General features: G+C 39.3%; 1 protein-coding gene across 1 annotated transcript; it reads left to right on the top strand.

The window, feature by feature from the left end:
- The first annotated feature begins 9,298 nt into the window (after nucleotides 1-9,298).
- Nucleotides 9,299-13,069, top strand: LOC147904270 (uncharacterized). Its single transcript, XM_087397003.1, has 2 exons — nucleotides 9,299-9,943; nucleotides 12,597-13,069. Exons 1-2 carry the CDS (start codon nucleotides 9,368-9,370, stop codon nucleotides 12,840-12,842), a joined length of 822 nt encoding a protein of 273 aa, XP_087253129.1. The 5' UTR covers nucleotides 9,299-9,367; the 3' UTR covers nucleotides 12,843-13,069.
- Nucleotides 13,070-16,622: the final 3,553 nt, after the last annotated feature.

The raw sequence follows: 16,622 nt of genomic DNA, 5'->3' as shown, positions 1-16,622 counted from the left end.
GGTCCTTGGTCTTAAGGTTAGTGTGAATAGACTTTAAGTCCAACTGAGGGGTTTGAACCAAGTTAATTCCAGTTAGTCTATCTAGCCAATTAGCCCAACTGTCTAGTTACTTTAATTAGACAATTACTCTAGTTAACCTAACTGGTTGCATTTAGTTACTAATTGAAGGTCAATTAAGCTAACCTAACTAGATTGTAACTAGTCTACCCTAGGTTATGCTAATCTAAGTGTAACTATAACTAACTATAGTTAGTTAAACTAACCAAAGAGGGTTAATGCTAACTAAACCCAGGTCACTAACCTAACTTGTCAGACTAACCTGGCCTAAGATACTAACCTAACCTAGGTTACAACTAACTAAACTAAGGTAAATCTAATCTAACCTAGGTTAAAGTAACCTAAATAGGGTTGATCCAAGGGCTAAATTAGGTTTTTTTTTTATTTTTTTTAAATATATTTTTAAAAAAATTGAAAGGGGAGGGGCATCATGTTGCTGAGGGGGGGGCATGAACGGAGGAGGGGGATATCTATAGTGAGGCTTTAGGCCTTTAAAGGCATGGAGGTTGCTAAAGGCCTAGAGGAGGCGTTGAGGAGGGTGGGAGGAGGTGGTGAGGCAGGTGGTCGCAGGGGGCAGAGGCGTGCGGCTAAAGGAGGCAGGGTGGGCGCCGTCACTGGCTACGCTACCACTGGCAGTTGGCTATGCCTCCCTTGGCGACCGCTGTGCATGGGTGTCGCCTTGCTAGCGAGCATCGCTATGGGCACCTTGGCTGCCCTGCAGCCTTGAGACTAAGGGCCCTTAGTATTTAATTAAACTGGTGCACGGTCGGTTGAGGAGAGGGGAGGGGCGAGTAGGGAGGGAGGGAGAGAGAGGGAGAGAGAGAGAGAGAGAGAGAGAGAGAGAGAGAGAGAGAGAGAGAGAGAGAGAAGAGGGAGGGGAGAGAAGAGAGAGAGAGAAGAGAGAGAGAGAGAAGAGGGAGGGGGGTTGGAAAGAGAGAGAGAGAGAGGGGGGGTTAGGGGGGAGAGAGAGAGAGAGAGAGAGAGAGAGAGAGAGAGAGAGAGAGAGAGAGGGAGGGGGGGTGGAATGGAAAAAGGGGGGGTTGGGGGATGGGGGGGGGGGAAGAGGGGGGAGAGGGGGTGGGGGGAGGGGGTGGTGGAAGGGATGGAGGGAGGGGGTGGAGGGAGAGGAGAGGGGTGAAAGGGGGGGGGGTGGGGGAAAGGGGGTGGATGGGGGGTGGGGGGGGGGGGGGTGGGTGGTGGAAGGGATGGAGGAGGGGGTGGAGGGGAGGGAGAAACTTGACAGACGGGAAACTTTGACAGAAATCCAAAGGGAGAAAGAGATAGTCACCTTAACGCCCTCCAAGTATTTCTCGATGTAACGGGATTGTTGATGGCGAATGGACGGTGGGTGGATGGCTAGGTTATCGCTGCGAGAAGGGCTCGAAATAACTCACCGTGTGAGGATGGGAGTAGGGTGGTGGTCGATGGAGAGGGAGGAGTGTCTTGCGTAAGGTTCAGAATGGGAAGAAGATGGAGGCAAGATGTGAAAGAAGAAGAATGAGGGGGTGGAGTGGGTTTTATAGGAAATGGGTGTAGGTTTAAGGTTAAAAGGTTTAAGGTTAAACCCTAAACTCGTCCCGAGTCCTAACTTTTCATGGTTAGCTCGGATCGCTTTTTTGTAAAAAGGTGAAATGATTAAAACTGCAAGCTCTACGTATTAGTGTCCACTACCTAGCCTGATTTATTTATCAAGTGGCTTCTTTTTAAGAACTAAAGAAAATTTCTTCAGGTAGTAACCCAAGATTGATGCTTGGGGTTGATATGTTTGGCTAGAGTTGGACAAAATTTTACTCTCCTTGCCCTTGATTGTTATGTTCATGAGAATTCGTAGTAGTTTTTTTAAACACATACTTGCGTATGTTTACTCGTTACTTGAGATGCTAGCCTCCTCGACAACGATGCCAAATGTTGGATCTTTCCCACGGCTTCCACAAGAAGAGCAGGGTATTCTCATTATGCAGGGTTCTGAGGCTTTTTGTCACCTATAGATATATCGGGGTTCTCGTTTGTAGTATACGTCTAGCTTAGGACCTCGAGTTGTATTCGATTGAGAGACGTAGGCTTAAGTGTGGTAAGCAAACATAGTGCATGCATGTGTGAAAGGAATGTGCATCATCATGGTTGAGGTAATGAAGGCTTTCACCTTCATTGAGGGTTGAAGGGTTTACGAGGAGTTTAAGGGCTAGAGGGAAATTTTAGGGTTTAGAAGGAGGTTCCAAGGTTTAGAGAGAGGTTCCAGAGTTTAGAAGAGGTTCAAGGGTTAGAAGGAGGATTCAAGGTTCAGGATAGAGTACATGGTGGAGAACTCATCTCCCTCGTAGATCATGGAGGTTAAGGGTTTAGGGGGAGCATAGGAGTGGGAGAGGAAGAAGGTGTAAGAGCATGGGGGAAAGAAGAGAGAGGAGGGAGGAGGAGAAGGGAGGAGGAGGAGAGAAGAGGAGGGAGGAGGAGAAGGGAGGAGGAGGGAGGAGGAGGAGGAGAAAGGAGGAGGAGGAGGGAGGAGGAGAGGGAGAGGATGAGTAGCAAGGTTGGAGGAGAGGGGAGGAGGAGTTGCAAGGTTAGGACATGCTTTTGGACATGGAGTGCAAGGAAGCATGGACACTTGAGACATTCTTGGAATACCAAAGTAGAACTCAACACAATGCCCCAAAGAGTGTGGGCCTCATTCCATTATGGGGTATTTATACAAGTTGGAGAGCTTCTCTCTCTGCATGTAGGAATTGTAATTCTCTCTCTACATGTAGAACTTACATATAGAAGTTGCATGTAGGAGTTGCAAGTTGCATGTAAGAGTTGCATGTTGCATGTAGAACTTGCATGTTGCATATAGAACTCGCATGTTGCATGTTGCATGTAGGAGTTGCATGTAGAACTCGCATGTAGAACATGCATGTAGGAATCGCATATAGGACTTGCATGTAGGAGTTGCAAGTAGGAATTGCAAGTACAACTTGCATATAGGAATCGCAAGTAGAACTTGCATGTTGAGGATTCCTAAGAGAGATTATTCCTAGCCTTATGCAAGTACAAGCGAAGCTTTGCCGCTACTGTACACACACATTCTATACTACCTAAGTCCATGTTGGCACAGAGACAACAACTCCACCTAAACAGGGTCTACTCAAGGAACTTTAATAAGAGATTGCAGTTTGCAAATGATAATTTTGAAACATCTGCAACATCATGCTCTATTGACAGATGTCGGTATTTTACACACATTGGTGCAATAGCTCGCATTACTTACACAAGTAGTTATAAACAATTTTACTACTACTTTCTAAGCTAGGAGAATTTGTTAACCTAATACCCTCAATCCTCAATATTGTTTTTTTCTATGTATATATATACTATGGAGTTTGAGTCCTGATAAAGGCTATAAATTATTATGGAGTTTGCATTCTAATAAAGACTACAAATTAAAACCTATGCAATATAATCATATCTAATTTGTTTCACCTAATAATCTATAAAACATAAAGATAGTAAACCTATGTATACCACTATCTCTCCACACGTACACGACATAATTTTGCGAGTTGCTACGAGCTATCAATTGTGAGCTCCGCTGCTAGCTAGACTTCGAGCGAGATGCAAGCGGCTGGCATAAGCGAGCCCGCAACCAGCTCAAAGTCAAATATTTCCTCATCATTTTTAAATACTAGTTTGTAGAGTTTTAGTAATATATAGTATGAATTTTAACCACATACGAGATGTTCTAGGTCGGCCTAAGCAAACCTCTATCCGGCACATGGTATAATATTATTCATTAATGAACGAGTTGTTCCACGATGGCTTAAGCGAACCTCCAACTGGCTCATTGACATTTTTTTGAGGTATAGTTACATGCTTATAAATAAATACATATGCTAAAAGTAAGAAAATCATACAAAACATAAACTATTCTTAAAGTAAATCATTTCATGTGCTAATGTCTACTATTCCATTTTTCTAAAATTTGCTAGTATCTATCTACTATATATCATGCATCTAGATTGAAATCTTAAGCTATGTAACTAACTAAAATCCCAAGCCATGCAACTAACAAACCCTTTACCTAGTCCTTAGCAACATCGACCGATGTAGCTAAACATCGGCCGGTGTTGTTAATTATACCGCTCGGTGTAGTGAAACACCAATTGGTGTAAAAAGAACCGGTCAGTATTATGGAATACCGTTCGGTGTTTTGTGGCAATATCGACTGGTGTATCGATACACTACCCGGGAACCGGCTAGAGCCGGTCCCAAACAAAATTCGCTACCCGGTCCTAAATAAAATTTGCTACTGGGGCATTTTAAAATGCCCCAGGGTTAATTTTAAAACGTTCAAAACATTTTAATACAATGTCTTAAAACTAATGTTTTAATACTGCCGCAGATCCCTGGTTGGCTCGGTTTTCAATTAGCAACATATCGAGTAGTAGGTTCCAATAAAAACTAATTGGCAACTAGACAACATAGGCCAAACTCTCTCACGTGCAATTCAAATAGTTGACACCTAATTGGAATCCACAATAGAGCTGCTCTTGTGTGTAAGAAAGTTGAACATGAAGTGTCGAAGAAAACGATCATGTACATGCTATAACAAAATGTATCCATAAGCTACTCATGCCAATTGTTTAATTATCAGACTCATCAAGACGGGAGAAGCTTATCGCTTAGGCATATAAGTTATATTCTATCTGCAAGAATGAGAAAATTATTATTCATGTTGCATGAGAATCCTATACGGCATGCAAAAGCCTGAATTATTATGTTGATTAATGATGACACTTGATATTAATGCATTTCCCCCAACACACAATGCCCTTTTTTTCAATGCAACACACTACAAACTTGCAATTTAATGATTGTAGCTATTCCTTCCTGCTATATATGATAAAATTGAAGCCCAATTCGGCACTAAATCTGTAAATTCTAAAGAACAAAGATTTTCAGAATTGCTTTTCTTGAGTCACTTGAAATTTGTGAACAAAGATATTATGGGATACGTGAGGGGAGTTTGATATTCTTCTTATTCTTTTGATTGTCATCGTAGTGGAGTGTGTAGGCAAGGATGATGGAGGTGAGCCAACTTAAGATACCAAGAAGCATGCATTGCATCAATCAATTTGAATTGAGGTATTGCATTAGCATTGCTTTCAAATGAATTAGTGGGTGAGGGGTTTGTGGAATGAAATCAGCCATGAAGAAGTCTTTAATGATTTGAGTGCTTGAAAAGTAGATACTCGAGAAAAAATTTGGTCCCACAGTAGCATGCGGGTACCCAACTAGTATCTATTATTTCTGAGGACTGTGGTGATGAGAACGTAAAGTTTGTGTTCTACAACCTATTTCAAGTCCTCGTGGTTTGGTGAGTCTGTTTCTTTGTGTGAATGTTTGTGTTTTCTAAGATTTCATTTCTAGCTTTGTTTTTTGCATGTAGGTGTGACTTGTGTTTTCTACATAGTGCAAGTTTAATAAAAACTGTGTAGATAGGAAGACTCTTACTATGATTATTTCCAATATAATGGAGAGCTATGGTTTAAAGTCTTCAAAGATTTCTAATAGGAGTTTCTAGACTACTTCTGTGAGTCAAATGATCCTATCTAATGTTCCTACTGAGGTTGTGATGCTTACTACCGGAAATAAAAGTGTAGATGCATTTTGGAGATACGATATGACTTTATATTTCAAGTTGAAGCATCTTTTGAACTATTGAGGAGTTTTTATGATAAAAGTGTAGATGCATTTCAGAGATACAATATGACTTTCTATTTGCAAGTTGAAGAATCTTTTGAACTATTGAGGAATTTGTATGATAAAGCTAGTAATCTGCGTGAGTAGTCCAAGGTGTTGAAGAATATTGTGCATGATTATGCTTTGAAGGTTGATGGTGTTGGTGTTTTGAGTAACAATTGTGATGAGGGTGGAAGACAATTCTGAAGTTGGTGCTTACGTTTGTGAATTTCTTGTATTTTCTTTGTTTTCATGTTTAAATTCGTGTTTTGATTGTTGTGTTTGGCATTTGCAAGATTCTTATGTGTTTGCGGTTGTTTCATTTGCTACTAATAGTGGGGAATGTACTCGGGGGGGTCACTATGTATAAACCCTCTATACCACGTGCGTTCAAGGCCTATTTCTAAAATCCCTTATCTGTAAATTTTTCATTAATAAAGTGTACCCCTTTTCTATACAAATCTGTAAATTTTTTCCAAAACTATTTTAAATAGTCCCTTATGTATATTTATTTCTGTAAATTTTAGAAATAAAAAATATCCTTCTGTTGAACTCACGTGATAGGGTTACATATGATGAGTGACCCCCCCGAGGGAATGTATGAAAGTCTTCAAGAAAATTGCTCATGGAGTCAATTTTGTTTTTGTCAATTGTTAGGTATATTTTGTTTTGTCACATTTTGAGTGTTATTATTGGTTTTGGGTTTGTATGGTGTTTGATTTCTTATGTTTTGTGTTTGTAGGGTTTATCATCTTCTATTATTTGTCCAATCACTAGGATGTGTTGGCTTTGAGTGTTGGTTTAGCTTCCTTGGATCTTCAAGGTGCTTCTGGTTGGGGTGAGAATTCTTTGAAGGTGCATTGCTTGATGAAGGTTCGAGCCTTGTGGATTTTAATTTTTAATGTTTTGGTAGAAAGTCTTGGTCAGGTTTTTGTGGAAATGCCTAGTGTTGCACAAGGGACTATTGTAGATGAAGGTCATGGTTTAGTGGAGGATGTCGTTCCGTAGGTTGATTCTGTTCGTGAAATTGGAAATGTTCCTAGTAACGGTGTCCGTTTATTTCTACTCCTGGGCGTCAACTCCCTTTAGTAAGAATACCTATGAAAATTTTGAGTATGAGATGAATTTAACAATATGCCATGAGTTAAAGCTACTCAAATTAGCATGATTGTGTTCTGCACTAAAAGAGCTTTAAAAACATCTTTGCATCTTGAAATGTCTTTACACCTTCAAGTTTGGGTAGCACATGAAAGACTTACATGATTTTGTTCAAAGGAGTTGGGTTTTTATATTTTAGTGTTTCCTCATCCAAAAGACAACCCCCCCCCCATTCCCACATACTATGAAAAAAATATGTACAAATCTTAAAATCTTTTATATTTTTTAAAGTGTAAACCTTATGATTTGTGGTGGGGAAGACTGGAGATTGTCATATTTTTTCCTTGCATATTTAAAACCCTTGCATATTATATATGGACCTCGTCTCCTAATATCCTAAATTTTGGACGAGGGTAGTAACAAAATACATATTGAGATGGCACGTCTAAGGGTTTGGCTATAGTTTTGAAACTATTTAATCGTTCTGAGAGCAATGACTTGAAGTTCATAGATTACAATGGGCCGAGCGTTGGCCGCCGTAGGGTTCTAGGTCTGTGGCATTCAAGAACTGCGGTGTTCTTTTCAATAGTTGTCTTGTTGAGCAGCCGATTTTCCATAATTGTGTCGTTAACCTTCCTAGAGGTGGAGGTTTTCCACAAGAAAAGGATTGATGTGGATATTTTGTGAACATTGCGTAAACATTTGATGCAGGGAGAATTTTAGGTTACCCAACCTTAACACCAGTGCTACTTATACAGGAATACACTCGGTATGTTTAGAGGAATACAATCCTACATTGGTCGAGCACTTTTCTACATTGGCCGAGGAAATGACTCACGAGCCTATTCCCCATTTGAAGGGTTCTTAGCATTTCGTTTCGGGTTAGTACCTAGTTTAGTTGAGTGAGGTTTATTTACATATTTTGGTTGGGATTTGTATCTGGTTACGAAAGTGGTTGGCATGAATGGGCGGGGATTTTCTCTTTTTTTAAAATGCCAGGATCGGATGGCTCATATTAAATCTCAATTGACCATGACCCTTTACGTAAAGGTCTGCAGTCTGTGGAGATTATCGTCCATGCAGCTTGATTATTAGAGAGAATTTGCACTCGCCTAATCCCACCAGCCGTCTACCACAATCGTTAACCTAATTAAAATTGCTACCCAACTTAATTAAAAAATAAACATTGAACTTAATAAATAACTGATTAGAAAAAAAGAGAGCTCATTTTGGGGCCTTTTAGCCCACAAGGAAAATAGCCCTCCACTAATCAAGGGAGGGCCAACGTAACGTTGAAAAAATAAAAAAAGAATAAAAAAAGAAATACCATCGAGTTGGCGTTCAATGAGGACACTTGAGCTACTTTATTATATCTCACGAACAGTGCAAATTTTGGTATTTCTAACATCACCAGTTCGTGTCCGGAGCAGGCCAAAACCCTCACAAAGATTTTTGAAACGCCAAAAACGGGCCCTCGGAGGCCTAAAAAAGGCCAAAAAGGCGTGGAAAGCCACCTGTACAAATTGAAGCGATATGTGTTAAATGTCGAAAACGGCCCCTTGAGTATCGCTTTTATTTGTATAGGTGGTTTTCCGAGCCTTTTTGGCCTTTTTTGGGCCTTCGAGGGCCCATTTTCGACGTTCTAATAATCTGTTCGAGGGTTTTGGCCCACTTCGGATGCATCGGTGACATGAAAAATACCAAATTCCGCATCATACGTCAGTGGAGTTATGTCATATTTTATTATTTTAGAGAAAAGAAAATTGAAGAAATTGTGAATTTCTATTAGGGCCCCAAAAGGAGCTCCCTTTTTTCCTTATGTTAAATCTAATCAAAACACTTCAAAACTCCAAAATATGAAATATAACATCAACATAACATAAAGTTACACTACGAAACAACAGTTCATGTAAATATATACAAAAACTTTAAGAAAAGACTTCGCATTACTTAATATTTTTGAACTCCAAATTACAAAATCTTATCCAAAAACTTATAACTTTTCTAAATATTTACAATAGCACCTTGAGTGAGAGGGAAAAAATGTAAGGGTGTGAAAATCGATTTTGGTCATCTTTCCTCATTCCACGCGTGACAGGCAAGAAGCGACCATCGACAAGGCAAGGATCGTTTCCTCACCATTCTCGTTGCCACTCTTCATCATGCAAGAATGACGAGCCGCAGGGATCTCGTGTTGCAAACGCCTTGCTTCCTTCGTGCTGCAGGTGCACGCTTCATTCAAAAGAAAGAGCAAGGAAGGAAAGATGCGGCATCGAAGTAATCCTTTCTCCTCTTCAATCAAGTGCAAGCCACAGGTGAGGAATCGGAGCTCTTCTCTTTGCTTGTCGCACGCTACGCAAATCCACCGAGAGAGGAGAAATATGAAAGGGCGGGCTCTAAACAAGTTTAGGAGTGAGTGATCATTAAAGCCCGAGAACAAGGCGCTCTGCAGCGGCATTGACGCCCTTGCCCTTGGCGAACAATTGAGCATTGCACCATGTCTGGCCTTTCATTGGCAGTCGATTCTACCCCCGCTCAAAGGCCGGATCCAGAGCCTCAGGAGATAGCGAGAGCCTTGAAGGCATTGTCGCTAAGGATGATCGAGATTCAATTGGTAGCATTTATCGTAGTGTTTGCTGCCAGTGGGCTTGTCCCGGTCCTGGATCTGCTCTTTCCTGTCTTAGCGACAGCTTACGTTTTCCTCTTATCTCGTTTCGTCTTTCCTAGTTATCCCATGCAAGGATCTCACATGGAAGTTTTTCGTGGAAGCCTAATGTTTCAGATATATGAAGCTCTCGGCATCGTGATTGGACTATTCCTTCCCCTTGCTTACGTCCTCGGAGCATTTTCCAGGGGTGATCAGCCTGCCGTTAGGGCAGCCACACCGCATCTCTTTCTCCTCTCCTCTCAGATTTTGAGCGATATCCTAATCAGCCGCCGGTCACTCTTTTCTCCACCCGTGCGCTTGATTCTGACACTCCTTTACACTACAAGACGCATTTTCACTTCATACGTTTGGGTCGTTGGGATCTTCTCCAGTACTACAAGTTTGCCGCCTGAGCCAACATCTAAGGTAGCCTCTTTCGTTGACAGCTTTTCATTCTCACAAATGTCATTGCTGAAGTCTGTAGATTTTTCAGCTCTTTGCCTTTTTCAGTTGTTCTTTGTAATACTAGATAAGTTAATGACGTCTTTCTAAATCTTACATAAGTGGGTGAAATTTACGGACCATCAATCTGCAGCGTAAAATTTGCATTGTCTAAGGGTATCTTCGCCTTTAAGAGAGCAAACGGAAGCTGGGCCACGGCTACTGGTCTTTTCTCTACTAACAAAGTTCGCTAACACGCCATTTTCCTTTGAATTCACCGCCTAATAGATCCATTTCCAAAGCATCCTCCTTGCTCGACAGATCTGCCCATCTAGAAAGTCAGGATCCCAGCGCTGGTATTGTAATCTATAATATAAACAATACGTATATTTTATGCATATTGTAATCTATTCTAGAATTTCCGCACTTTCCCATTATTGAAATTTTGAATAATCATGGAGCTTTACACGTAGCTTGTCATTTCACTTCCTTGGAAGCATGTGCTTTCTTCATATGTCAAAGAAGTCGAAGGTTGGCATACACATATACAAGCCTCTCAAATTGTGCAATTGAAAGCCTATTTCCATTCGTTGTGTGAATCAAGAAGTATACATTCCAATTTCTTTCATCGTAAAATCTTGTGAGAATATTGTCAAAGCAATTACGCTAGATAAACTCCCACCATGTTGCAAGCCTCCTCCCTAAGGGTTGCTTGTGAGGTGCCAAACTCCCAAATTGAGTTTCTAAACATGAGGAGCTGAGCCTCAAAATTACTTTTGCATAATAGGATCTCATTGGATCCACTCAAGGTAACCACTCCGCCTTTGGTTAAGCTCTATATCACTCCCTTTGACCCTCTGTGGTCCAAAAGTGGTAAAGGATATGTACAATACATGGATAGGCCTATGGAACCATATTATCTCTTCTCCCCAATGTCCATAATCACTTGCATTATGCATAGAGCAGAATATTGGATTTCAACTAAAGTTAATAAAATAATCCCTTTCAATGTTTAATGAATCATGATTCATCATTACTAAAACACACGCATATGGAATGTGCATGGTGCATGCATAAGATTAACAATTTGTAACACATCAAGGTTGCAAAATAGAACTTGGAAGTTAGAAGGTAGATTTACCTAGATATTTAAGCCAAGTGCAAGGATGGAAGGCCTCTCCAACCTACCAAGCAACTTGTTTAAGCAAAATAGGTTGGCTCAATGCAGTCCTATGATTTTACCTTGAATACAAGAAGGCCAAAGAAAATGTGGTTGTAGATGCCTTGTTCAAAATGTCGGCTTGCATGTTTTCTGTTGTCTCCACCATGATCCATCTCCAAAGTACATGCAAATTTTTCAGATTTGCAAGGCATAATGACCTATTGTGGTGTCACCACAAAATTTATTTGGCACAAGACTCACAATATAAAATGTAAGTGTTGAATGAGATGCATTTCTTCCCTATGGCAGGACATAAAGACTAATGAGTGAGTTGAGAAAGTTTCTATTTGGTAGGCCTTTGGAAAGATTTCATTTAGCAAGTCTCAAGCAAAACTAAGTGGCCAATAAGCTTGTGGTTAGCTTGTTGCAGCTATAACCCATTGCGAACCCATTTGGGAAGGAAAATGAACAGATATTGATTTCATCTTGGGCTGCTAGGACAACACTTTTGCAATGGTTGATAGGCTTAAACAACATGCCCACTTCGTTTCCACTAGGCTATTCAACATCTTAGGTTGCCTCTAATAATTGTTCAAGAGTGTGTTTAAGTCCATGTGTTCTCTTAGGTGATTATCAATCACTGAGATGTGAAGTGTATGGGAGCTATTCACTCCAAGCATTGCATACCCTCTTGAGACTGCATACTAATACCATCTTCAGAGAGACTAGTCTGAGAGGGTAAACAAATGTGTATAGCGATGAGGGTTATTAAAGCCATGTATGCATGCAAAGTTAGGATGCCTCACTTAGTGGTAAATATGATTGTGAAAATTTATGGAACTTCATAAACATTTGAGTATCAGAAGTATCCTTTATATTAGAATGCAAAGTACATGTCCACTATTTACTTACTCTTTATACTTTAGGACATCTTTATGCTGAGTTATAGCTTATAAAGTTGTACTTTTTTGGAACTTTGCCATTTTATGGGAGCACAAGAGTCAATTGCTAGCATGAGTATGAAGTTGACTCCAACCACACACATCATATTGTCCTCAATCTTCGAGTAGATGAGAGAATGGTTGGCTAGAAGACTGAGTGCCATGCATGTTTCACTCTCACCTTCCTCAAGTTGAATATGAAATAATCTATGCAGTCAAAAAGCTAATGTTAGGAATCTTTATACAGATAAAGACATGTTGAAATTGACCGGTCTACTAGATTATATTAGATGTCTCTTTGAACTTGCATGCTTGTTTGTTTTATGTTGCAATGCAAATCCCTTGGTTATCTTGCTTTAAAGCCCTTTTGCTAATACCATGAAATCTATGTATAACTCTTTGTTATGTTCGCCCTCACCCACTGGCGTCCCGATTGCCAACAAGCCAAGCCAAAAGGTGTAGGTAAGGTCATGATCCGACTGAATGTTTTTTTGATTGAGAACCCATTTGATCTAATTGTTGTTTTTGGTTTCAGGATCTTCTATGGATGTGCTTTGGAAGGTGGTTGGCAGTTGCCAACTTCATTTATTACAACATGAACATGTTTTGCTTCCTGATTCCAAGGTTCTTACCAAGAGCATTTCAGAGATACTTGGAAGCTAAGAATCTTCATATTTCTTCAACTCAAAGTGTACAGGGGTCTTATAGTGCAACTCCCTCTGTTCTTAGACAAGATGAAAGAGGGGGTAAGGGAAAGGAGAAGGAGAAGAAGAGTCAGTAAAAGTAGTAGTTGTGTTTCTTCAAGTTAGTTTTTCAATTGATACATGCATCATAACACTTGGTGGAGGTTTAACATGTAAAGAAAAGTACAACATCATATGCTTGGATACATGTCTCAAGCTAGTCCAAGTGAAGGCATTAATAACATTCCCACTACCTTTGTCCGTAGACAATTTGTAGCCAATTATTCTCCTCAATGTGGTTCACCAATGGTTCTTGCCACATGGATTGCATATGCATGTTTTTTCATTGTACATGATGGAATAAGGAACTGAAACTTCTACCCCATGAAATTAAATCACATTGTTTCCCTTCTAGTTTTAACTATTGATCATTTTATCTTGTTGTGTTACTTTATATGAACATTGTAACATCCAATTCAAGAACTATAACCTAAAAAAGAGAACTCCAGGAGAATATTTCAAATATTCCTTTCTTTTCATTTGTATTTTATAGATTTTTAAAAAAGGTGCCAATTTTCACGATGATTTTTGAAAAAAGACATAAAACCATGTATTTTTTAGAATTTGCTGACCACCTTCTTGTGGAAAATGGGCATGAAAACCTTTTTTTGGAATACTAGAATTGCATAAAATATGATAATTTATTGAAACAATTACAATATGGGCCTTTCCATCCAATGTGAATAAAAGGGTCATGACGTAGCATATTTCAAAGTCCTAACAAGCTACAATTTACATTGCTTCATAAACATACATGCCATTGAAGCTACAAAGGACAATACTCATCCTCTGATCCTACACCTTTGTATGCACTAGAGCCAAAGCTTTGTGGGGTAGAAGTTGTAGAGACGTCCTCCTCTAAGCTATCCACCAAAAGATTCTCTAAGTCAACCTGGGGAAGTTGAGCCACCACCCTCTTTTTTGCATTGCATGTCTTGGCTTCCATTTGTGCATTGCATCTGAGATATAATGTATTGTGTCCCCAATGGCAAGTGTTGTACTTGTGTTGATTCCAATGCATATACCAAAATTTCTACCTCATCCAACTATAGAGTATCAAGCCTCGGAGAATTCTTTGTTGCCCTCTTTCCTTTTTGGCCTCGCTTCCTTGTTACCTCCATCTCAGGGTTACATCGACCTATAAAATTATCCATCAACTTGGTGAAAAACAAATTCACCTCTATTTACTTAGTCTTTGATCATTCCTCTTCCATTTTCACAACTTTAGCAATCCGAAAAGGAAATTCATTAGGATCATTTGTTGCTAACACAGTTGCAACCATCATACCTTTTGCCAAGTCATCGATGCTACTACTCCACACTTCTTGAATCCTCTTCTTGGCTTTTTTGGACTTTCTTGCTCCAAGATATTACATTCCTCTCTCCTCCTAAGGTATTTCTCTTTTGGTGGTGCAAGCAAATGGGCACTTGAAGAAGCATTCATATGTGCATCTACAAACCTTCTTTCAATGCATTTCGGCCAACTAAAATATGATATATATTGGGGCTCAATCATGTGCTCATTGACAAAATTTTGGGATGCAAAGAATGGATTCCACCATGTCCGCACCACATCATTAAAATACATTGCAGCATGTTGGACAATGTCTCTAATCTCATTGACTGAACTTGTAGGGTTGACATGCCTCCCCTCCTTTATCGCTCGTTGCACCTCCCTCATCACTAATTGTAAAGGTTGTAATGATGCAACATATTGCTCACACTCTAGGACACACTTAAAGAACTTCAATCCTTTGGTTGGAACCCACGTCGATGATGTGAATAGAAATTCCCTGACAATATTGTCGTGCCATGCAGATCTTTCTTTATTTGAAATTGGAGTTGAAAGCTTGGCTTGTTTAGCTTCTCAATACGTTGATCAGTTCACTCGTTGTCACCAAACATAAAGAATTTGAAATCCATTTTTTCCATGTTTGTAACAATTGGTTTTGGCACATATGCATCCTCTAAAATGTGGATCATTGCATCTCCATCCCATTCTTCTTTCTTCTTGGCTTTACTAAGAATCGCCTAAACATGTGATCAATATGTTCGTGTGTGTGGCCCATTAGAAGGAATCCTAATTTCCCAAAATATGGCTTTCTCCACAAGCATGCAAAGATATGCCAACACAACTTGATTCTTATTGTCTCTTCATGTGTTGTCAAGTTGGATATACAATACTTTTGGAAGATGTTGTGTGTGATTCCTCACTACATCATTTACAGCTCAAACTATGAGATTAGGATCATTTCTTATATTTGATGTCATAAGATAAACCTTGGGGATTAACTCATCATGGTAGAGCATGCAATCAACCATGTGAAAGGTGATGAAGTTCTCCTCTTTCAAATCCTTGGGTGCTCATTTGAAGTGAGGAAGATTGATCTTCTTTTGATCCATACCATCAACGATGATGGTGAGGTATTTCTCAAGCTATTGGTAGCTTCTCTTATGATGCTTTGCTAACTTCTTCCTTTCCAATTGTTGCATTTCTTTATGCTTTTGCAACCCCTCAATTGCTTGTTCTATAAAGGTATAGAACATTAGAAATTGGAAGCAAACTATTTCCTAAGAAAGTAATATGCACCTCTCTCCTACCCTTGACTTTGATTACGTAAAGCCTTCAAGTCTGCACATGTGGCACAATGCCAAAGCGACAAAGCTTTGATATCTTCAAATTTTTGAACTCGTTCCTCCAAATCCCGTAAAAGTTTTGGTACATCATGTACTTGTCACTTGCAGAAGCCATGCCCTCCTTATACATAAAATGGATCTCATGCTTCACGAAATAATCAAATAAGTGCAAGTGGTTTCTATTTAGAAGAGCCTCGGCATGTTTTTGTACAAAATTTTCTTGCATCCAAGAACATAACATGTTGCCATGTGGTTAGACACTCTCATTTTTGTTGTTGTACAAATGTGGGGGTCTTTATAAAGGCAAACTTGTAATCTTCTCAACCTCTCATTGTCAAGATAATGCACAAGTCTATAAGTTTAATTTAATGGCAGTGTCTAATCCCTTTACAAAAGATCAATCTTTCTGAACAAAGAAATCACCTTCACCATGTAGATGCAAATTGCAAGATAAGAATTCAGAAAATCCTAATTGTTTGGCATATGCATAACCAGCTGGCTTCTCCCACAATCTCTTAATTGGGGTTTTCTTTACCTTGTACTTTGTCTTTGTAGTCTTCTTGGCACTTGAAGAAGATTGAGAGTTTGGCATTTTGTCAAGAAATCAACATCAACTAAACTTCAAAGAGCATTCTCTGATCTAAAAAAGAAATCTCTGAATCTCTAATTTTAATTTTAACTCCTCAAGCATCAACTTAGCACGAATCCATAGAGAAAGAAATGCAGCACAAATAACACTTATTTCATTAATTTTGGACTCATATGTCTACTTTTGGACTATTCCTTAAAATCCTTCCCGAATGAAAAGTTTACTTTATGAAAATGTCATTCAAGAATCAGAAGTTTACTTTCTGGCACTGTCATTTCCACATAATACATTTCAAAATATCTCTCTACAATGTTGCACTAATAATGCAAAAACTACTATTAAATCCTAAATTTGTATTTCTTGTCTATAAAAATTGTATTCTTAAATTTTAAAATCCGAGTTATTAGTTTAAATCCATGAAAAACCATGCTATTGAGAATTCACAAAATTTTAAAAATGTATACACAAAAGACCTGCAAGACTCTTTTTACTTTCAATGCAGAAAACTATAACACTCTTGAATATTCAAGAAATTAAAAGGTTTATATAGACATGAGACATGATGGAAGCCTCTTTTGTACTCCAAAAAATA

The sequence above is a fragment of the Dipteris shenzhenensis genome, chromosome 2 (genome assembly GCF_047967505.1).
Source record: "Dipteris shenzhenensis isolate YYH24624 ecotype China chromosome 2, Dip_SZ_1.0, whole genome shotgun sequence".
Taxonomy (NCBI): Eukaryota; Viridiplantae; Streptophyta; class Polypodiopsida; order Gleicheniales; family Dipteridaceae; genus Dipteris; species Dipteris shenzhenensis.
Note: the sequence above shows the minus strand (reverse complement) of the source record. Positions and strands in the feature narration are given on the sequence as shown.